Source organism: Lycium ferocissimum, chromosome 6, assembly GCF_029784015.1.
Source record: "Lycium ferocissimum isolate CSIRO_LF1 chromosome 6, AGI_CSIRO_Lferr_CH_V1, whole genome shotgun sequence".
Classification (NCBI taxonomy): Eukaryota; Viridiplantae; Streptophyta; class Magnoliopsida; order Solanales; family Solanaceae; genus Lycium; species Lycium ferocissimum.
Genome location: NC_081347.1, coordinates 1,970,718 through 1,993,309, shown reverse-complemented (window position 1 = coordinate 1,993,309; position 22,592 = coordinate 1,970,718). Strand labels below are relative to the sequence as shown.

At 32.2% G+C, this 22,592-nt stretch overlaps 2 protein-coding genes and 1 pseudogene across 3 annotated transcripts; 1 reads left to right on the top strand and 2 right to left on the bottom strand.

The window, feature by feature from the left end:
• Positions 1-5,461: 5,461 nt before the first annotated feature.
• On the bottom strand, positions 5,462-7,522 carry LOC132060544 (F-box/FBD/LRR-repeat protein At1g13570-like; annotated as a pseudogene).
• A 2,928-nt stretch (positions 7,523-10,450) lies between these two features.
• LOC132058867 (F-box/FBD/LRR-repeat protein At1g13570-like) lies at positions 10,451-13,634 on the bottom strand. Its single transcript, XM_059451241.1, has 4 exons — positions 13,501-13,634; positions 11,446-12,248; positions 11,205-11,351; positions 10,451-11,096 (listed from the first exon to the last, which is right to left on the bottom strand). Exons 2-4 carry the CDS (start codon positions 12,229-12,231, stop codon positions 10,812-10,814), a joined length of 1,218 nt encoding a protein of 405 aa, XP_059307224.1. The 5' UTR covers positions 12,232-12,248; positions 13,501-13,634; the 3' UTR covers positions 10,451-10,811.
• A 1,638-nt stretch (positions 13,635-15,272) lies between these two features.
• Positions 15,273-18,638, top strand: LOC132058866 (F-box/FBD/LRR-repeat protein At1g13570-like). Of its 2 annotated transcripts, none has more exons than XM_059451239.1 (4): positions 15,273-15,392; positions 16,886-17,725; positions 17,821-17,985; positions 18,141-18,638. In XM_059451239.1, exons 2-4 carry the CDS (start codon positions 16,907-16,909, stop codon positions 18,441-18,443), a joined length of 1,287 nt encoding a protein of 428 aa, XP_059307222.1. In that variant the 5' UTR covers positions 15,273-15,392; positions 16,886-16,906; the 3' UTR covers positions 18,444-18,638. The 2 variants fall into 2 exon arrangements, with proteins under 2 accessions (XP_059307222.1, XP_059307223.1); XM_059451240.1 differs by lacking the exon at positions 15,273-15,392 and adding an exon at positions 15,912-16,690.
• Positions 18,639-22,592: the final 3,954 nt, after the last annotated feature.

Here is a 22,592-nt window from a genome sequence, read left to right as displayed (position 1 = left end):
TCCCTCCAGTGCTCTATACAACGTGAACCTGAATTACTTTTGGCGCATAGGTTTCGAATACCAGATGGTTAAAGTAAAAACTGACGGTATAATTTTCTCCACACGCATACTAATGATGTTTACCGAGCTGCAAAATATTCTCCACTCCTGAGTTTATGCATTGAGTCAACATGCATGATTGTGACTTGATCAAACCAATTCCAGGCACATGGTTTGAAAATTATGGCACACGAGTCTCTATTCCACACATCTACTTATTTCTGCATCTGACTTATTGATGTAGTGATATTTTCTTTACCACTTTTTCAGTATTGTTGCCAACTGCTCCATATTGTTTAAGCCCCACTCTGAAATTCTTTCTTATATTAGTAATTTAATGATTGAGCTAACAAAAATAAGTTTAAAGAACTCAAATAGAAGTTAACAAAGGATAATAAGAAGTACAATGATACAATTCATAAGCTCGTTAAACAAAAATCTGCTTCAGTTTTTCAAAACCATATAATAATCATAAGCCTTGCAGCAGTGATGACTTATGACTTTCCTCAGTAGCTAAATTAACAACCTAAGAGAGTAATAGAAAAGAAGAACAGAGAGAAACTATTTACACTATATGATTTTACACTTATTATGCATATGCTTTTAAAATAAAGAAACTGCTGAACAAAGACACCATACCGGTTGGTCTTGAATTTTTGGCCCCGCTTAACAAAATCTTTAAAGTAACATCTATTGCCCATCCGGGCATAAGTTGTTGTTGAAATGTCCACACACGTTAGTTTTGCAGTACGGGACATTTCAAGAATTTACATATAGTGAAGATAGTATAATGACAGCTTACTGGACATGAGTTTCAGTTGTATTGAGTTACAAACGATTGAGCTACTCAAGCAACTTTTGCCTATGGAGCAAAACTTATGACAGGTTCGCTGTATTGGAACATCTCGAACTTCTGCCTCATAGACAAAACTAAGTTACGTCCACAACTTATGCCCGATGGCTAATAAATATCATTTTTAGAAGGTTTGTTAAGCGGGGAAAAAGTTCAAAACCAACCTTATGGAGGTCATTCTTCCAAATCACCCCTTTAAAATAGCTTAGCTAGTTGATAATCTCAAGCACCTTTGATATGTTGAACTTGCTGAAAATGCTTCTGAGCTGCTATATTACTAGCATTTGCTGTATCTTCATTGATTTCCCTGTCAGTTAATTGTGTATCATTCTCATGAATTTCATCACTAAAGCTCTCATGACAAAGATATTTGAAAAGGGTGTGCATAACACAACCCAAAATTGGAATTCTTGAAAGAATATATGCAGTTTGTTGTAGATTCATGGTAAATTGGCAACAACTCACTGAATGAAAATTAGTATGAAATGGTTTAAAGATGGCAAGTAATTATTGAATATGTGAAGAGGTTAAATTAATTTATAGTTGGAATTATTGGTGGGACCAAAAAGTTTGAAAGCATAGTCCATTAATTTCTAATGTTTACTTGCCACGCAAGTCCCACTTTCTTTGCAATCTCTTGTTTTTTGTGGTGAAAGATAATGGTGGCCACCTCAAATTGACTGACTTTTTAAACCTGCTGATTTACGTAATTGTTACCTTTTTAGGTCAACATTTGTCATTTAAAAGTTTGTACAATCATAACTCTTTGAGAAATTAATTTTTTGGATAACCTTAAATTCAGGTATAATGTTGCTCCTATATTGCTCAACCTTACGGATAAATTAGATTGACATTTAACGTTTTCTATTCTTACAAAATTTTAGACTGTCGGGCATCATTTAACACTTTATCATAAGATTTTTAATTTGCTCAAAAGAAATCTTTAGATAGTGGTCTAAATGGTCCATAAGTTGCAAGATATAAAGCGGATCATTTAGTAAACAGTTGCCCCAGCTAAAATTGCACATCTAACCCCTTGCATAATAAAAAGCGGAAAGAACACCAATGCCCACTACACACAAAATAATTACCCTTCTATGCTCCCCTTACTTTCAGAACCCCAAAACTATTCACCCTTCCAACCAATTGTAGCTTTTGTAGGTAATAATCTCTTTTTTCTTCTTTATTTCCCTACTTCCTATCTTCTTTACTTCCTTCTTTTTTCCTTTTTTTTTTTATAATCTTTTTCCCCTTTTTTGTTCATTTCTTTCTTTCCCAAATCATACTATTTTTATTTTCTTTTTCACCATAATTTGATTCCATATTTAATTCTAGCTCCTTTGTTATTTTTTAATTTCTTGTTCCTTTTTAATTTCATCTATTTCTTTTCTTTTTATTGTTTATCTCCATAATCTAATTTCATTCATCTTATTTGTTAGTTTTATTTTTCTTCTGGTGATTTTTATTTATTTTTTTCTTTTTTAATTTCATTTTTTCAGATTATATTTTTCTTTAGTTCCCGTTATTTTTTCATAATCTAATTCTACCTTTTGGCTTCTTTATTTTTTTATTATGTTTTTATTTTTTATATCAATAAGAAGGATAATTGATATATTATTTTTATTATTTTTTCTATATCTCAAAAAACAACATATTTTAGCATATAGTATACCAAATTAGTACCGGTTGAAGTATACTATTGCAGTATGCTATGATACCCACGTGGTATATACCATATACTAACCTGGTATCATAGGAGACGATTTATTTCTTCAAGAAAAACACTCAATCCTCTATGATACCCACATGGTATATATTATATGTAGATAAAGTATCATAGAACGTTGGATTATTCCTTCAAAAAATACTACTCAGTCTTTAGTGATACCCACATGGTATATCATATACTGACATGGTATCATACAGGACTGACAATCCATTCCTTCAAGAAAAAATTGAGTTCTCTATGATACCAACCTGGCATATCATGTACTAACAAGATATCGTAGATAGAGATTCATTCTAACACTGCTGAATCCTCTATGATTCCCGGACGGTATATTCATATATTGCCAGGGTATCATAGAGAACTGGTTCATTTCTTCGGGGGAAAAAAACACTCCTTGGTCCTCTATGATACCTACACAATATATTCATATACTGTACTATCATAGAGGACTGGTTCATTCCTTCAAGAAAATACAACTCAATCATCTATGGTACACCCATGGCATATATTATATCTTTGATAGGGTATCATTGATAATATCATATACTCGCAAGATATCATAGAGAACTAATTCATTCCTTCAAAAAAAAAAAAAAAAAAAGATCTCAGTCATCTATGATATCCATATGGTACACATCCTATACTAAAAGGGTACCATAAACTGATTCATTCCTTAAAAAAAAAAAAAAAAAAAAAAAAAAACACTTCTCAATCCTCTATGATACTCACATGGTTATATCATATACTGACAGAGGGAATTGTTCATTCCTTCAAAAAAGAGCCCAGTCCTCTATGATACCAATCTGAATCATCCTATACTAAAAGGGTACCATAAACTGATTCATTCTTAAAAAAAAAAAAAAAAAAAAAAAAAAAAACACTTCTCAATCCTCTATGATACTCACATGGTTATATATATACCAGAGGACTTGTTCATTCCTTATATGATACCAATCTGAAATCTATATATACTAACAGGATATCATAGAGGACCGACAGACTGACTCATTCTCCAAAAAAGGAGCTTAATCGTCTATATACTGACAAAATATCATAGAGGACCGACAGACTGACTCATTCTCCAAAAAAGGAGCTTAATCGTCTATATACTGACAAAATATCATAGAGGACCGACAGACTGACTCATTCTCCAAAAAAAGAGCTTAATCGTCTATGATACCTACATGGTATATATCATATATACAGATTTGGTATCATGGATGACTGAGCCCATAATATATCATATACCCAAAAGATATTATAGAGGACTGAGTGTTTTTCTTGAAGGAATGAACTATTAGTCCTTTATGATACCCTGTCAATACATGATATACCACATGAGTATTACAGAGGATTGAGCAGTGTTTGATATTTTAATATTTATATCATTTTTAGGGAGTTATATTTTGTAAAAAGAGTTAATTTTTATATTATTTTTAGCAACTTTTACTTGTGATCAAAATAAAAAATATATTTTCTATTGTTTTAAGTTTTAATAAATAAATTAGTGATTTTAGTATTTTTTTAATCTTCTTGTTAAAGTCTAATTATTTAAGTTTTATATTTTTATTAAAAATAGTTAGCTAATAGTTTTAGCTTTCTCTCTTATTTTTATCTTAAAAAAAGACCCCAAAAAAAAAAAAAGACCAAAAACTAAATGAACTTAAAAAAAAGAAAAAGAAAAAAAAAAGAAAGACAAAAATCTAAATGAATAAAATATAAAAAGGCAAAACAGAACAAGACAAAAAAACAAAAAGATTTGGTACGAGAGCACTTGAAGTGCACCATATTCGGCGCCGAACTTTTGGGTAAAAAATTAAGGGGTACACGGGTAATTAATTAACAGCTGTACCGATAGTTATGTTATTTATTTAGGCGGGGTATGAACAGGTAATTTTTTTCTCTTCAATGGGCATTTGTGTTGTTTTTCCTAATAAAAAGGTGTACGATTAATCAGAAGAAGCAGATTCAGAATTTAAAATTTATGGTTCACACAACAATCTGGAGTTAATATACAATAATAATAAATACTAAGTTCAAACTGTGACCTTATCCACCACTGAATCGTCTGCTTTGAAAGAAAAAGTTAAAATTCACGTAAAGATGAAAGAAAAATTGACGTGGCCACCAATATCTTTCTTCACAAGAACAAAAAATAAAGGTAGGAAAATGACAATAAAGTGGGACTTGGGTGACAAGAAAATTAAGCAAAAAATGGACTATGCTTTCAATTTTTTTTTTATTTTTTTTTCTCACAAGTGCCTTGTGATCCACAAACCACAAAAAAGAGATTTCAATTCTTGCCAAACAAGAAATACAAAATCAAAATCAAGTTTGCACCTAATATAAACCTGGGATTCTCAAAGAAGCACTAATAATTTTCCCAAGTTGTCACTTTAAAAGTAGGGAGTGTGTGTATTGATCAACCAAAAAATGAAAAATTTGATTGAAAAATAAGAAAACTATTGATAACTTTGATAAGGCCTAATCCTACTATAAAAATCAAACTAAAATCAAATCTCCAAGAAGTACTTCAAGCTAGCCATACACATGGAATTGGCCAGGTAGAGAGTAATGCACTGCGAACCACAAAATGCATAGACATTTATATGCAAAAATAAAAAGTACCAACACAGTATCAATTCATGTGTATGTCACATTCCATAAATCATTCATGAACAGACGCTAAATGCAAAAATTCTTAACATGTAGACACTGTTATTGCAGAACAACTAATCAAAACATCCTTCCAGAAATGGTGATGATGTTCCAAGACAGATATTCACAAAACACAATGTTATACTACTGCATCAACATTTATATCAGCTCAAATTCTAATGATCATGATTCAATTAAAGGATTAATGTAGACTACTTCTGCTTTAGGTGATGCACGCCAAAATTTTGATACCTTAGCGAGCATTTTTAATCTCGCGTCAAGAGGTACATCATCAGATAGAACATGTTTGATTAGCATTCTCACCAACACCGGAGACTTGGCTAACAAAAGCTTGATAAGCTACATCTTAGGTGTTGTCCCTGTGAAGTGGTTTAGCTTAACTTTCTTGAGGTGATTAAACGTCACATCAGAGAAATGTTCAAGTTCAAGGGATTCTAGAATATGACCATCACCGTCACAGTAACCCTAAGAAAGATAACAGAAAGTCCAACTCTCAGATTATTGAGGATCAAAAAAGTATGAAAGAAGACCACCAAATAAGAAAGAAAAGAGTCACAGCACTAAGAACCTGTATTTTGAGATATTCTAAATATGGGAAGCTTCTTATCAAGCAAAGAGCACATGAGAGCTTATATGATTCATGCAACAAAATACCAATCAGGAAAAAAAGGTTTGACACAGCTAAGATCATCAGGAAGTCTTGTTGGTGCTTCATCTGCTTCTTCTGTAAAGAAATAGGAAAGAAATACCAAAATTCAAGATGAATCAGTCCAAAAGAAGTTCCATCTGTGAAAAGTGCATAACAATAAAGACGTAAAGCACTACCTAGGCACCTACCTCAGTATAAAAGAAGTCCAAGAAGAGGTACTCGATAGCACAACAAGACTCGAAAAACTCTGCAAAATCAAAATTTTGTTCCTTCGCAGAAGAATCCTCAGCAATCAGAGATACTTTTGCAAGAAGAGGGACATTCTTTAGACAAATAGAACTTATATTTCCTTCGAAATCAAAGGATCTCACCATGGGGGCTTTAGTTTCAATTATGTTTAAAATGTCTAAGGATTTCAGCACCAACTGCTCAAGCAAGGGGCAATGAGATATTAAACTTTCTAGCAATTCAGAAGAAATTGCGACTCTACATAGTTCCAGGCTAATTAACTTATCAAATCCTTGAAAGGCCGATGGATGATGTATTGAGCAATAATGAAGATTTAGATGCCTCAACTGCAAACATGTGAAGAGTGAAGAAGGCAATTTGTATAGCTTTTCATTCCATGGTAAGTGAAGAACAAGATGCTGAATGTCATTCCCAGAGAGGAAATATATGAAGTTGTCAATGTTAGGACAGCTTCTCAAATCATCAATGTCGAGGGTAAACTTAGTAATGGGTCCTTCATGAAGGGTCAAAAACTGGCAGATAATCTTTTTAAATTTAACTGTAGGGTCTAGAAAATCATTTTTTGTTCTCGAATGAGATTCATCAAGTGTCAACTCTATAAGTCTACACCAGTTATACCTCCATTTCTTTGACAAGATGCTTGTCCTCACAGCATCTTTACAAGGCAAACACATCAGAATGACATCGATTACATTATTAGGAAGTTTGCTAAGGACGTCAGGAGGTAAAATTCGACGATGCTTTCTTCCCTTTGGAGGCATCATATAACAAAAATCACCAAGAACCTGTAGAAAATAAGCAATAGTACAAAGTAAGGAATCTCCCAATTATCTGGACAGAACCTCTTTTCGCAATATTGTCGAATCAACATAAGAAATAAAGGTGCATTTTAGTTGAAATCCAATCAATCAACTATCTCTTCTTAATATCTATGTTATACGGATAAAGGCGAGGGTATTTTTGTGCAGATTCTTCAAAATACCCGAAAAAATGGAAGGTAGAAAAAACTTCACATACCCATGCTGGATATTTCCAAACACCCCAGACCCCACCATAGCTTAATATCAATTAAATGGCATTCTTACAGCAAGAAAACATTCCATAGATACTTCGATAAAATACATTTGTGGGTTCCAAAGGAAGAAAAAGAACAGAAACCAGAATCACATAAACCTTGACATACCCACACTGGATACTTCCACACACACCCACATAGCTTAAACTAAGTTGCGCGGCCTCTTCACTTTCGATGCCGTACCCGTGTCGGATTCTCAAAAAATAAACTACTTTTGGAGAATCCGACACGCATCTGTTGAGATTTTTGAAAATTCCGAGCAACATAGAACTAAACTTTGCAAAACCAAGATTCTCTGCTTCCATAGACTCGTCACCTATCAGAGATACTTTTGCCAGAAGAGGGACATTCTTTAGGAAAATAGAACTTACTCTACCAGTGAAATCAAAGGACCACAGCTTGGGGGCATTAATTTCAATTATGTTTGGTTTCTGAAATTTCCAGCACCAACTGCTCAGGCAACGACAGTGAGATATTGAACTTCCCAGCAATTGAGAAGAAATTCTAATTCTACAAAGTTCAAGCCTAATTAACCTATCAAATCCTTTATAGGCCTATGGAGGATGCATTGAGCAATCACGAAGAGTTAGATGCCTCAACTGCGAACATATGAAAAGTGAAGAAGGCAATTCGTATAGCTCATGCCGTGAAAGGTGAAGAACAAGATGTTGAATGTCATTCCTAGAGAGGTAATTTATGAAGTTGTCAATCTGAGGACATCTTTTCAGAAAAGCAATGTTGAGTGTAAACTTAGTAATGGGTCCTTCATGAAGTGTCAAAAACTAGCAGCTTATCTTTTCAAATTTAACCGTAGGGTATAGTAAATCATTTTTCGTTCTCCAATGAGATATAGTAAATCATTTTTCGTTCTCCAATGAGATATATCAAGCGTCAACTCTGTACGTCTACAGCGGTGACACCTCCATTTCTTCGATAAGATGCTTGTAATCACAGCATCTTTACAAGGCAAACGCATCAGAATGACATCGATTCATTATCAGGAAGGTTGCTAAGGACGTCAGGAGTTAGACTTCGGCTACACTTTCTTTCCTGACGACGCATCATATAACAAAAGCAACAATCCAAAGTAAGGAATCTCCAAATTATCTAGACAAAACTGCTATTCACATTGTCAAATCAATATAAGTACAAAAGGATCAATCACAAGTCACAACTCACAACTCACAACAATAATCACCAAGAACCTGTCGGGGATAAACAATATTACGACGTAAGGAATCTCCAAACAATCTGGACATAACTGCGATTCACATTGTTAAATCAACATAAAGAAGGAAAAGTGCATTCTAGTTGAAATCAGTCAACTACCTCCTCTTAATATCTATGACATACTGATTTACGGGTTCAATAATGGCACGGTTATTTCGTGTAGACATACCCATACATGATACTTCCACAAGAAATTGATCAAAATGGTCCGTAATGTATCGTGGTTTGGACTACTTTGATCCTTTATGTACTCCGCTTAATAGAAAGTCCTTAATGTATGTAAAAATATGGAGTTACTGCATCTGCCAAGCAATTTTATTCCTAAAGATTGATGTTGGTAAGATAAAAGGCAATTGATTTTGTTCTAAAAGTTAAACAAGTTACATATGTTGTACATAACAACATATCTCCACTTCCAACTACAAATTTTATTAGTGATAATACTGCAGTTAATGTCTATGCAGTTTAGTCCTTTTACATTTTTGGAATTACAATTCAATTTATTAGTATTAGCTTTATAGCATAATGTTTCATCTCTAACGGGGTATAGTTAAATAAAACTCTAATTTTTCTTTTTACCTCATTTCTTCTTTCTCTGCTTTTATCTGTTTTTTATTATTAAACACAGCTAACAATAAAGTGAACCAAAAATAAGTCAATTTTAAGTCATAAAAATAAGGTTAAGAAGATGTTTCACCTGATTTTGGACATCAAATTAGTAATTTTACTATATTAAAATTTGTGAACCCTAAAGAAACCTCTATAAATGCAGAAAACAACAATTTTAACTGTGAACATACCTGAGAAAAGCCAAAACAGTATAGACTGAAGTTAGTGAGAGACAAGAAAAAATAAAATGTAATTTTAGAATTAATTAGTTTTCAGTTGTATAAAATAATGCGTGTTTCAAAATAAGTATTAGATATTTGTGTGGTTGTAAATCATCTCATAAAGTTAAATTATTTTCTAAATATATAAAATTGACATTCTTTTTTAGACAAATTTAAAAGAATAGTGTTCCGCGTAAATTGAGGCAGAGCAAGTACTTATAGTAGCATTGTTCAGATGAACATAGCTTTAACTTACTATTTCATTAAGTATTTATATTTTTTTCAAAAACAAGACAGCTCGATGCATTAAGTTTCCACTATGCGCGGAGTTTGGGGAAGGACCGGACTATAAATATATAGGATAATTTCGTTCATTAATTTCTAAACATATACAATAATCAACATGATTTGTTTGATTTATTTCTAGAAAAAATATGAGATATATGACTCCCTTATAACTCCAAATTAAAAAGGATAATTTTTTTTTTTTCAATCTGAATCTAGTTTTTGTTTATAAGAAGAAGAAAGAAAAAAAAAAAAACAAACAAAGGGTGAGATTATCTTCGGAAGGGGTAAATGTGTCATTGTGATAGTTTTATTTAGGTAGTAATCCCTGGATTATTATCCTGGTAAAATATATGTATAAACTATATCGATATAAATTATATTAAAAAGTTGAAATAATATAACAATTTCTTGAAAACATATCAATCATATTTTCAATCTTTAGATTATCTCTTTTCACAATTACATATTATAGAAGTACAGTTTTACCTTAAAATACTTGTGTTGTATCAAACTTTAAAGCTCTTTGTGTTTTGCATTGTGCCCATTCTTTTCTTTCTTATATCAAGCAAATGGAAGGAGACATAAGATCTTGGTAAACATCACATTAGTTAACTTAAAACGATCATCTCCATGTCATATAACGAATAAATATCATATTATCAACAACAGATATGTTGGGACATTTATCCCACCTTAATCACAATTCCTAACACGAACCAAAGTTAGTCGAACATTTATCCCACCTTCATCAGAAGTCTTAACACAAATCAGAATGGCTAAACCAAAAACAAAAAGAATAAATAACATATTAAAAAAAAACACAACTAATTACTAAAGAAGCTGCATAACACTGTAGATTAAAAAGGTTAAAAGTCTTTTAGTTCTTCAACAAGGGAGCATGAGAAGTGCATTCCCTCCTGAAAGGAACATTACTAATATTAAGTTCACACAAACCTTAGTACAAGGAGCAGAAGGCACATAACTCGCGCTATGGTAGCTAACAAACGTAAGCAGAAGGCGCATAACTCGCGCTATGGTGGCTAACAAACCTATGTAAACTAGGGGTATCACCCAAAGCTGAGTCATTACACAAAAAGTGGAGAACCAATTCACCCCAGATAACATTGAAAATAAACAACCACTGATTAGATAACTTAGGCAAAAACAAGCATATACTACTACATCCTGACTCATTCTAGCTGACATTCAACTTCAGCTTTACGTGATGCCCGCTGAAATGTTGATAACTCTGCAAGTATCTTGACACCTTTTTCTTTGTCTACCAACAATTGGTCGGGCTGGATGATCATTCTCACCAGCATCGGAGATTTGGCCAATAGAAGCTTGATAAGCTCCATCTCAAGCTTGGTGCCAATTATTCCTGCAATCTTAACCGTCTTAACTTGATTCAATCCTACATCTGAGAAGCTTGCAGAAACTTCGTCAACTTTGTCATCCGATTCTTCCATAGATACCTAAGAAAGATTAAGAAGATTGAAGATCCAATGAGTCCAAAAATAAAGTCGCCATTATGTATGAACAACACATGCAAAAGAAAAAGGGAAAAAAAAATCGCAAATAACCTCCACTTCAAGATCTTGTAAACATGGGGAGCTTCGTATCAAGCAAAGAGCGCAGGAAAGATCATTTAATTCATCCAGAGATACGTAAAGATGTTTAAGATAGTTAAGAGCAGAGGAAAGCCTTGTTGGTGCTTCAGCAACCAAGAACTACAAAGAAAATGAAAAATCAGGATGACTCGAAGCCCAAAGACGGTACATTTAGTGGGAATGCATAACAATGAAGTTCTGAAGCAACATTTACCTGGGCACTTCCATATTCCAAGTGGAGATGCTCAAGAGCAGGATGTGACTGAAAAAATTTGTCAAGATCACATTTTTCTGATTCCTCAAAAGATTCTCCACACAAAAGAGAGAGTTTAGCAAGTTGCGGAACGTTTTTTAAGGAGATAAATTTTATACAGCCTGTGAACTCGAAGGATCTCAACTTGGGAGCTTTAATTTGGATGTGGTTCGAATTATCTGACATTTTCAGCACTAAATTCTCAAGTAATGGGCTTGAAGAGATTAAATTTTCTAGTGCTTCAGAAGAAATTGAAACATGACACAGTTCCAGACTAATTAACATATTGAAACCTTCGAAGGCTGGTGGAGGACATATTAGACAATTTTGGAGGGTCAAATGCCTCAACTGCGAACGCGTGAAAAATGAAGAAGGCAGTTTGTATCGGTTCCACTTCGAAAATTGAAGAACAAGATGCTGAATGCCATTCCTAGAGAGGAAATGTATCAAGCTGTCGATCTTTGGATACTTTTTCAGTTCAGACATAGAGAGGGTAAACTTAGTAAGTGGTCCTGAATGAAGGGTCAAAATGTTGTACATGATGGTTGTAAACCTAATAGAAGGGGATGGTAAGTTATCTGTCGTCTTCCAAAGTTTATCATCAAGTGTCAACTCTGGAAGTTTGCACCACTTGTACCTCCATTTCTTTGATAAGATGCTTGTCCTCACGGCATCTCGCAAAGGCAAAGACATCAGAATGGCATTGATAGCATTCTCAGGTAGATCGGTAATTTTAGGAGGCATCATACAACACCAATAGTAATCTGCAGAAAATAAACAAGAACACAAAGGTAAGAAATCTCCAAATAATCTGCAGATAGTACACATACGTGATACGACACTCATCCTCCATCTCATCTTGATATCGAGGAATTGCATTCTTTAGAGCAAGAATAAAAGGGATTATACAGATCTGTTATTGGAAAGGAAAAGTCCAAACAGCACACACAAGAGACGCACTGTCTTTTGCTGCTAATAAGCTTCTCAACAGACATCTATAGCTTCAGCATTTGGTAATTTTCACTCTTAAAATCAGCTAAGCAGCTATTTCACAGCTTTGGCTGGATTTGACATCAAATCAGCTACTACAAGATTTCGGATTAACTAATACTTACATTAGTATTTACTAAATATCTGGTTAAATTTTTTATGAAATTACCAATGGAGGAAATGTAGCATAACACTCAGCTCACCTAAAGGCAATTAAAGACAATTTTTGAGCTTATCAACCTAAATTTTTCGGTGAAGGAAGATTTTCAATTCTTCTTTAATTACTTTTGCCTTGGTCTGTTTTATTCTTTTCCTTAACCAAGGGTGTGGCCTATCGGTGGGACGAAAACCATAGGAGACAAGGTTCAAATCTAGATTTAGGCGATTTCGTTCCATCTGCTTAAACCTTGATGGATATAGTTTACAAGTGCCCGAAATATTCAAGGCGCAAAAGCTGGCCAGGGCACTACCATTTTTAAGGGGGGAAAAGTAACTCTGTGTCTTGTTTCTAAAATAAAGATTCAATTTTTTGGTAATCCAATTCCCACTCCATACAATTGTCTTGGTCTTTTTGTAATCCAAGAATTTTCCATGTTGTTTTCTTTAAACGCTGGTGTTTAGGCCAACTTAAGCACATCTCGACTATCCCAACCCCCCAACACACCACACCACCACACAACCCACCACCACAACCCCACCACCATCACCATCACCACCACCACAACCCACCACCCCACAACCCACCATCCCACATCCCACATCCCACACCCCACCACCCCACAAAGCACCACCACCCCCACCCCCAACACCACAACCCCACTCTTTTTTCCTGAGTAGGATTTTCCATATAGTACATCTCTATAATTATTTGCTTCCACAATTAATTCTTCCTTTATGACACTTTTATTGACTTAAAGAAAGAACAAATGTACAAACCCAAGCAATAAACACAAGTTAAAAGACTAATATTTTGATATAGAAAAACACAATAAACAAATAAATAATGGATGAAGATTTTAAGGTTACCAAAGCAAGAAGATGTAAGATCCAAAAAAATTGAATCTTTGCCTTTCTATTTTGGGTAGTTGTTAGAAACCCCTTATGCTTACTACTTCTGTGCTTCAGTCCTTAGGGCAATACTTTTGTAATTTTTGCTTATCAGTGACAGAAATGGAAGTGGGTTGTTACATAAGTATGGACAAAGGTGCAAATATTCCGCTCAACTTTGTTATTTAGAGTTTGTATACCTTCATTATAAAAATAATGTATATATATTCTTATCATTACAAAATGATACAAATATAACTCTACCGTTATAAAATTATGTAAATATACCTTTTTGCTGTTGAATTTTTTTTTAAAATTATTTAAGTTATTTTTTAACTAAAAAATATCATGTGACTTTAAAAAAAAGTCTACCTATTTTTTTTTTGAGTAGACACTACCTATTTTTTTAAGTAGACATACTTTTCTAAAGCCATATAGTAAATTTTTTTCTAATGAGTCGTGTTTGATTTGTTTAAAAAAATATCTCGTGACTTTAAAAAAAATAAGTCTATCCATTTTTTAAACGAACCAAACCCGACCCATCAGTAAAAAAAAAAAAATATTATGTGTCTTTAGAAAATTATGTATACTTAAAAAAATGGGTAGACTTTTTTTTAAAGTCACGTAGCATTTTTAATTAAAAAATAATCTAAATGATTTTTTTTTTTAATTCCGTTAGCGAAAAAAAAGTATATTTATATCATTTTATAATGACATGAGTATATATTTGCACTATTTTATACCGAAAGGATATATATGCACCGCTTTTATAATGAGGAGTATATGTATTCTAAATCACAAAATTGAGAGCTATATTTTTCCCTTTACCCTATAAGTATTAGGTAGAGAGGAAGTGGATGTAATTTTAAGCCACGTGTCTAATGCGTGGCATATCACAATCCTCCGTTACATAAAGTTTTGCATATCATGTACTCTATATGATTTGATATTTTACCTATATATTATTTTGAATTAGGTATTTTTTGCAAAAGAATTTTAATATATTTATTTATTTAATTGTGAGACCCAATCTTACTATTATCTGATTATGAAGTCTTCACGCTCGATAAGAAAACCTTAAATTATATAACAACAATAAATTATTCAATGAACACTCACAAAGTGCGTCTGAAAAGAATAAAGTATACGCAGACGTTATTCTTACGTTGAGGTAGAAATATTATTTGCGAAAGATTCTTAGCTCAAATAACACATATCAAAGCAGATTTAAAAAGAGAAAACAGATGTAACGAAATATCTCAAATAAAACAGGAGGGAGAAAAACTTTAATAATGTTACATTGTACAATGATTATAAAATTATACTCCACTATTGTCATTTTATGAATTATTTACAAAATCTAGCTACCTCTATTTAGAGCGAAATTGGTACCGCGTAAATGGTTTTTTTAACTCAATTTGAACATTTTCTCTTTGTTCTAATACTCTCTCCGACATAAATTATTTGTCATGTTACTAAAATAAATATTTTAAATTATTTATTATTTTAGAAGTTGAACGCATAATTAATTTTTTATTTTTTTCTATCATGTTATTAAATTGATATATAAATAAAGTAAACATTTAATGAAAAAAATTATAATTCACGTTTGAATAAGAATAAAATTAGTTAAATATCCCTGTTAATTAATATTTCTGGAATGACTCGTAAAATTTAAAAAAACCAAGATAATTTGAGAGGGATGGAGTATTACAATATGGACCTTATTTATTCCTTGCACACTTACTTACTTCACTCTACAATGTTTTTACCCCAATTCCTCTATCCACTGGCTATGAACCAAATCCCTGAATTGAGACGGAAGATTTGAAGAATCCAAACAGTTCCCTAAAGCTGAAGCACTAATAAGGGTATAATTGTACTTTCACTCCTTTTTAATTTGTGTTTTCTGCAGTTAATAGGATCTTTTAGGGCTTGCAAAATTCTAACACTAAAACTACTAATTTGATGGTCAAATCTTAGTTAACTCTGTTGACACAGCTTCTTAAGCTTATTTTTAGGAGGTAAAAATGATCACAATTATGGAAATTATTGTTTCTCCTTATTTTTATTGATGATGGTTGATAAAAGCTTAGAAGAAAAAAACAAGAAGATGATGTTTGATAATGTTTTTTATTCCTTTTATTTTTCCTTTTGAAACCATGTATTCTCTTTGTCCCAATTTATGTGTTACTATTTACTTTTTTACTCGGTCCCAAGAGAATGACACATTTTTATATTTAGGGCTCGTTTGGCTTAGTTTAAAAAAAGCACCTTATAAGCTGAAAACATTCAGCTTATAAGGCAAAAAAAATAAGTTGATTCTATCAACTTATTTTTTTTGGAAATTTATTTTTAAGAAAATATGCTTATAAGCTTAATCACCAAACACTCAAAAAAAACAAAAAACAGCTACTTATAAGCTAAGCCAAACGGGCTCTTAGTAATAATTTAAGTTTAAACTTCCTTTTCTGCCCTTATTAGATGACTTATAGCCACACAAATATCTATGATTTATTTTATACCACAGGTTTTAAAAGTCTTCCTTATTCTTAAACTCAATGTCTAGTCAAACACCTTTCACATAAATTGAGACGGAGGGAGTATAAGGTATTGATTGGAAAGTTGGTTTGATTTGGATGAATCTGTGGAAGCCAGGTATGGAGTTGGACCTTTGGAGAAACTTATTATATGAGTTAAAATGATCACAACTTTGGAAATTATTTTTCTTCTTATTGTTAGCTATGATGGTTTATAAGTTTAGAACAAGAAGTAGATAGATAGTGTGATTATGGTTTCTATTATTTCTTATTTTTTCCATTTTGAAGCCACAAATGTATTTATAAACTATTGATGGAAAAGTTGGTTTGATTTGGTTGAATCAGTGGAAGCTATGTACAGATATGTTTGAATCTTGTTCAAGTGTTATATTTGGACCTTTCCAATTGTCCAGGGCATGCAATAGTTTATATATAAGCCGATTTGATAGTTTAGGAGTAAGTTTAGCACTTTTGTTTGTCTATGTGGTTTCACCTTGGAAAATGTCAAAGCCAAGACTAGACAACCATTAGAGGGAGGGGCATAATTGAGAAGAAAGACAACTGTAGAATCTTTCATGGATCAATAGGTAAACAGAGAGCAAATGTAAGACAGTTCGGATACTTCACGGGTAAATTTGAACATTTTTCTTCATTTAGTTATTTTGTACAGGTTCTTGGTGATTATTGTTATAACTGATCGTCTCGTTCTTATGTTTATTTGAAAATGTGAATAGCATTTCTATCCGGATAGTTTGGAGATTTTGCCAGTTCTGTCCAAATAGTTTGAAGATCTCTTACTTCGTATTATTGCTTGTTTTCTACAGGTTCTTGGTGATTACTGTTATATGATGCCTCCTAACGGAAAAAAGCATTGTCGAAGTTTACCTCCCGATGCATTTACCAATCTTCCTGATCATGTAATCGATGTCATTTTGATGCGTTTGCCTTGTAAAGATGCTGTGAGGACAAGCATCTTATCAAAGAAATGGAGGTATCATTGGTGCAGACTTACAGAGTTGAAGCTTGATTATGAACTTTGGGAAACAAAAAAGGATATACTAAACTCTGCAGTTAAATTTACAAAGATCATCTACCAGATTTTGACCCTTCATGAAGGACCCATCACTAAGTTTATCCTCAACGTTTTTCATCTAAAGAGCTGTCCTAAGATTGACAACTTCATATATTTCCTCTCTAAGAATGGCATTCAACACCTTGTTCTTCACTTTCCACTAAATAATCTATGCAGATTGCCTTCTTCGCTTTTCACATGTTCGCAGTTGAGGCATCTAACTCTTCATAATTGCATAATACACCATCCATCGACCTTTGAAGGATTTGATAGGTTAATTAGTCTGGAACTCTGTGAAGTCACAATTTCTGCTGAAATGATCAAAAGTTTAATATCTCTTTGCCCTTTGCTTGAGCGGTTGGTGCTGGAAATCTCAGAACTTTTAGACACAATTGAAATTAATGCTCCCATGCTAAGATCCTTTGATTTCAAAGGCTGTATAAGTTCTCTCTGTCTAAAGAATGTCCCTCTTCTGGCAAAAGTATCTCTGATAGGTAAGGATTCTCATGAGGCAGATTATGTTGATTTTGCAAAACTTTTCGAGTCTTGTCCTGCTCTCAAGCACCTCATCTTGGACTTCTTCTATTCCGAGGTAGATATTGTTTCATGACTTCATTGTTATGCACTTTCATAGATGGAGTTTCTTTTGGGCTGAGTCATCTTGAATTTTGGTATTTATTTCCCTAGCTCTTTATGGAAGCAAGAGATGAAGCACCAACAAGGCTTCCCTTTGATATTAACAGTGTCAAACGTTTTGACCTGCCAGCAATTGTGCTAATGGATTCATATGGGCTCTCATGTGCTCTTTGCTGGATAAGAAGCTTCCCATATTTAGAATATCTCGAGATTCGGGTTTGTAGTGCTTTTTACTCTTTTCTTTCTTTCTATTCGGGTTTGTTGTGCTTTTTACTCTTTTTTTTCTTTCTTTCTTTCTTATTTAGTGGTATTTTTTTATATTTCGTAGATCCTCGATAATATGAGAGTTGACTTCTTTTTATCTTTCTTAGGTTTACAATGATGCCGAGGATGATCATGTTCCAGAATCCCTTGAACTCGAACGTTTCGCAGATGTGACATTTAATCACCTAAGGGAAGTTAAGCTGGGATGCTTTGTAGGAATAGCGTCTGAGATGCAGCTTATCAAACTTTTATTAGCCAAGTCTCCAGTATTGGTGAGAATTCTAATCGATCCATGGATAGATGATGAACCTTCTGACACAAGATCAAAAATACTCGCCGAGGTATCAAAATTTTCTCATGCATCACCTGAAGCAGAAGTAGTCTACCAATCAGAAGAAACGGAGGGGTAGTCGACGTAGACCCTTCTAATCAGATCGTGATCTTTGGCTGAAATGTTTTGGAGGTTAATAGATAGAAAGAAATGTCAGATGTAGTAGTATAACACAAGTCTTTTGTCTTGTGAATATCTGTTTGGGAACATAACTATTTCTGGATGGATGTTTTGAATTGGTTTGTTCTGTAATAACATTGTTATTACATATTAAGGACTTCTCATTCCTGCTCATGAATGATTTTAGAAATGTGGCATACACATGAATTGATACTCCTGTTAAATCATGTAGAAAAAGAAAGCATGAAAAGTATAAAACATATAAAAGAGAGTTTAGAAAGGAGGGAACAAATGGTGGCTGGTCTTGAGAGGAGGGAAGAGAGATTTTAATAAAGGATTCAAAATATAAAATAAGAAATACACGAAGAAGCTAAGGAAATTCAATATGTACTCTATCTCCTTATTTTATACATAAAAGATAATTTTTGACATTATCGATTCAATTTAATTTTCCGGTATAGAGATTCTGAACTCCTTGAGTTTCCTTAGCTCCGCCCTTACATAGAGGGTGAATGCCAGTCCATCCATTAAACCAATAAAGCAAATGATGGTTATCCTTGTCATTCAATTATGAAAGAAATGCTCATTTTAATCCTTCATAGTTCTTAACGTATGAAAAACAGTAACTATTTTAGTCCTACACTTTTAAAGTTACAGGTGCAAGTAAAAAGAATCTGTTAAGTTTAACCGGCAACTTACTGAGTTGTATAAAAACAAAACAAAAACTTGGAGTGATACATTTCAGCCATAACCAAATCTTATACTCCATCCGTTTTAATTTATGTGAACCTAATTTCTCGTTAGTCCTTGTAAAATAGAATGACTCCTTTTTATATTTGGAGACAATTAACCTTTATGCAATGTTTTATAGACACACAAAGTATATGTGACTCGATTAACACCATAAGTTTTAAAGTCTTCTCTCCTTTATTAAACTTCATGTCCAGTCAAATAGGTTCATATAAATTAAAACGGAGGAAGTATGATGACAAAAAAAGTCAACTTTTGCTACCTTCAATGAAAACCCTGGTGCCAATATCAACGTATATTTTGCCTTGAAATCATATCCCAATTGTGATCTTTGTTGCAAGAACAAAAATTATATTATGAGGAAAGCAAGAAAAATGTATACTCCATTATAAAAAGTAGTTTTTTCTTCCTTCACATGAGTGATTGGTTAAACTTAATAAAAATTTAAATTGCGTTATTACTTTCCAGATTTAGGACTAAAATGATCATCTTTCCATACATCTCATTCTTAGATATAGTTTTCTTTGATCATAGACCGACAGGTGATCCGTCCTAAACTATTTTGATTACGTGATATACATAAAGTACTAAAAGGTTCACATTTCCTATACATTAAAAACTATTTTAACTAGGATATGATATATATATATATATATATATATATATATATAAACAATGCTAGCCCGGCCCAAAAAGATATAAAAATAGATATTTTAACTAAAGAAATATAATTTTTTAATCCTTCATAGCAAAATTTTCATTCCACTCCTTTAATATTTTAACTTCCATTTTGATGAAATTATTTAATTCAAATCAAATTTGGAACTTAATTTGACATTATAACTTATGTATCCTAACAGTTATTTAGTTCTAAATAAATAATCTATACATAGTTAATGAACTTTTAAGATAAATACATAATTTAAGTAAAAAGAGTCGCTCCTCTCTTAATCGTGATTAGGGGTTCGAACATGGATATGGAAAAATCTTTGGAGGAAGCGCTCCCCCTAACTAGGCGCGATGCGATGCGAATTATCGGATTAATTGGGCTCAAATGCGGATATCGAGCACCAATCAAAATCAAAGAACGTGAAAAATGAGGTAGGAAGTTCGATACTTTTGAAAAGTAGACTTTAAAACAAAAACAAAAAAATTGACTTAAATAAATAAGATTAGGACCTAAAAGTAATTAATTAAAAAGTTTTAAAAAAAATTTGAAAATTATTGTGAGGACTACAAAAGTTGTTCGATAGCTTTTAAAAGTAGACTTTAAAAAACAAAAAACAAAAAAATTGACTTAAATAAATAAGATTAGGACATAAAAGTAATTAATTAAAAAGTTTTTAAAAAATTGAAAATTATTGTGAGGACTACAAAAGTCCTCACATTTGCTCTTATATAATATACTAGTTATGTTTGCCCGGCCCAAACTCAATATATATAAAAGTAGATATTTTAACTAAAGAAATATAATTTGTGTTAGTACAAGTGTACAACAACAACAACAACAACCACCATATACCCATTGTAGTCCCATGGATAGTTATATGAAAGCAAAATTTTCATTCCACTCCTTTACTATTTTAACTTCCATTTTGATGAAATTATTTAATTCAAATCAAATTTGGAACATTTGACATTATAACTTATGTATCCTAATTTTTTGAAGTTATTTAGTTCTAAATAAATAATCTATACATAGTTAATGAACTTTTAAGACAAATACATAATTTAAGTAGCACGGAGAGCTGCCCTCTCTTAATTAGGGATTGGGGGTTAAATGGATATGGAAAAAAATCTTGGAGGAAGCGCTCCCCCGAAAAAGGCGAATTATCGGATTAATTGCTCAAATCATATCGAAAGCACCAATCGTAAAATCAAAGAACGTGAAAAATGAGGTAGGAGGTTCGATAGCTTTTGAAAAGTAGACTTTAAAAACAAAAACAAAAAAATTGACTTAAATAAATAAGATTAGGACCTAAAAGTAATTAATTAAAAAGTTTTAAAAAAATTTGAAAATTATTGTGAGGACTACAAAAGTCCCCGTGTTCGATAGCTTTTGAAAAGTAGACTTTAAAACAAAAAAAATTGACTTAAATAAATAAGATTAGGACATAAAAGTAATTAATTAAATTTTTTTTAAAAAATTGGGAAATTATTGTGAGGACTACAAAAGTCTTCACATTTGCTCTTATATAATATACCAATTGTGATCTTTGTTGCAAGAACCAAACTCAAGATATAAAAGCAAGATATTTTAACTAAAGAAATATAATTTGTGTTAGTACAAGTGTACAACAACAACAACAACAACCATATACCCATTGTAGTCCCACAAAAGTTATATAAAAGTAAAATTTTCATTCCACTCCTTTAATATTTTAACTTCCATTTTGATGAAATTATTTAATTCAAATCAAATTTGGAACTTAATTTGACATTATAACTTATGTATCCTAAAAGTTATTTAGTTCTAAATAAATAATCTATACATAGTTAATGAACTTTTAAGACAAATACATAATTTAACTTTTATGGACTCCTCTCTTAATTAGGGTTCGAACATGGATATGGAAAAAAATCTTTGGAGGAAGCGCTCCCCCGAATGATCAGGCGAATTATCCGGATTAATTGGCTCAAATGCCGATATCGAGCACCAATCGTAAAATCAAAGAACGTGAAAAATGAGGTAGGAGGTTCGATAGCTTTTGAAAAGTAGACTTTAAAAACAAAAATAAAAAAATTGACATAAATAAATAAGATTAGGACCTAAAAGTAATTAATTAAAAAGTTTTAAAAAAATTTGAAAATTATTGTAAGGACATGTGCTCGATAAAGTTTTTGAAAAGTAGACTTTAAAAACAAAAAAATAAAAAAATTGACTTAAATAAATAAAATTAGAACATAAAAGTAATTAATTAAAAAGTTTTTAAAAAATTGAAAATTATTGTGAGGACTACAAAAGTCCTCACATTCCCTCTTATATATAGTAGTAATATATATATTAAAACAATCCAAACCCCACCCCCCACATAAATTAAGGCCCATTCTGATAATATTCTCGAGTGATAACCGTTGCAAAAGGCGGGACATATATATAGTCGCATTTGTTTATAGAATAAAGTGCTATGCTAATATATTTCTCCCAATCTTCATTTCTTCCTTGCTACCAAATTCACCATTGTCGCCGACAGAGCTTCCAATATATATATTTTTTTTTTTTTTCGATTTTAGGCAAGTCATTAACTTATCTATTGATATTCTTTTATTATTTGAGTTATTATTAGGACAATTTATATATATTGAGGCATTGAATATTTTGGATTCCAGCTGATTTCTATCATTTTTACTGTTGAGG

Bases quoted from the DNA above. Each gene is read 5' to 3' on its own strand.
- LOC132058867 (XM_059451241.1), bottom strand. From the start codon at position 12,231: ATGATGCCTCCTAAAATTACCGATCTACCTGAGAATGCTATCAATGCC. The intron at 11,352-11,445 runs GTAAATGTTGCT...TTTTCTTTGTAG, and splicing joins TGGAATATGGAAGTGCCCAG to TTCTTGGTTGCTGAAGCACC. The intron at 11,097-11,204 runs GTTATTTGCGAT...AATCTTTCTTAG, and splicing joins TACAAGATCTTGAAGTGGAG to GTATCTATGGAAGAATCGGA.
- LOC132058866 (XM_059451239.1), top strand. From the start codon at position 16,907: ATGATGCCTCCTAACGGAAAAAAGCATTGTCGAAGTTTACCTCCCGAT. The intron at 17,726-17,820 runs GTAGATATTGTT...TTATTTCCCTAG, and splicing joins TGGACTTCTTCTATTCCGAG to CTCTTTATGGAAGCAAGAGA. The intron at 17,986-18,140 runs GTTTGTAGTGCT...TATCTTTCTTAG, and splicing joins TAGAATATCTCGAGATTCGG to GTTTACAATGATGCCGAGGA.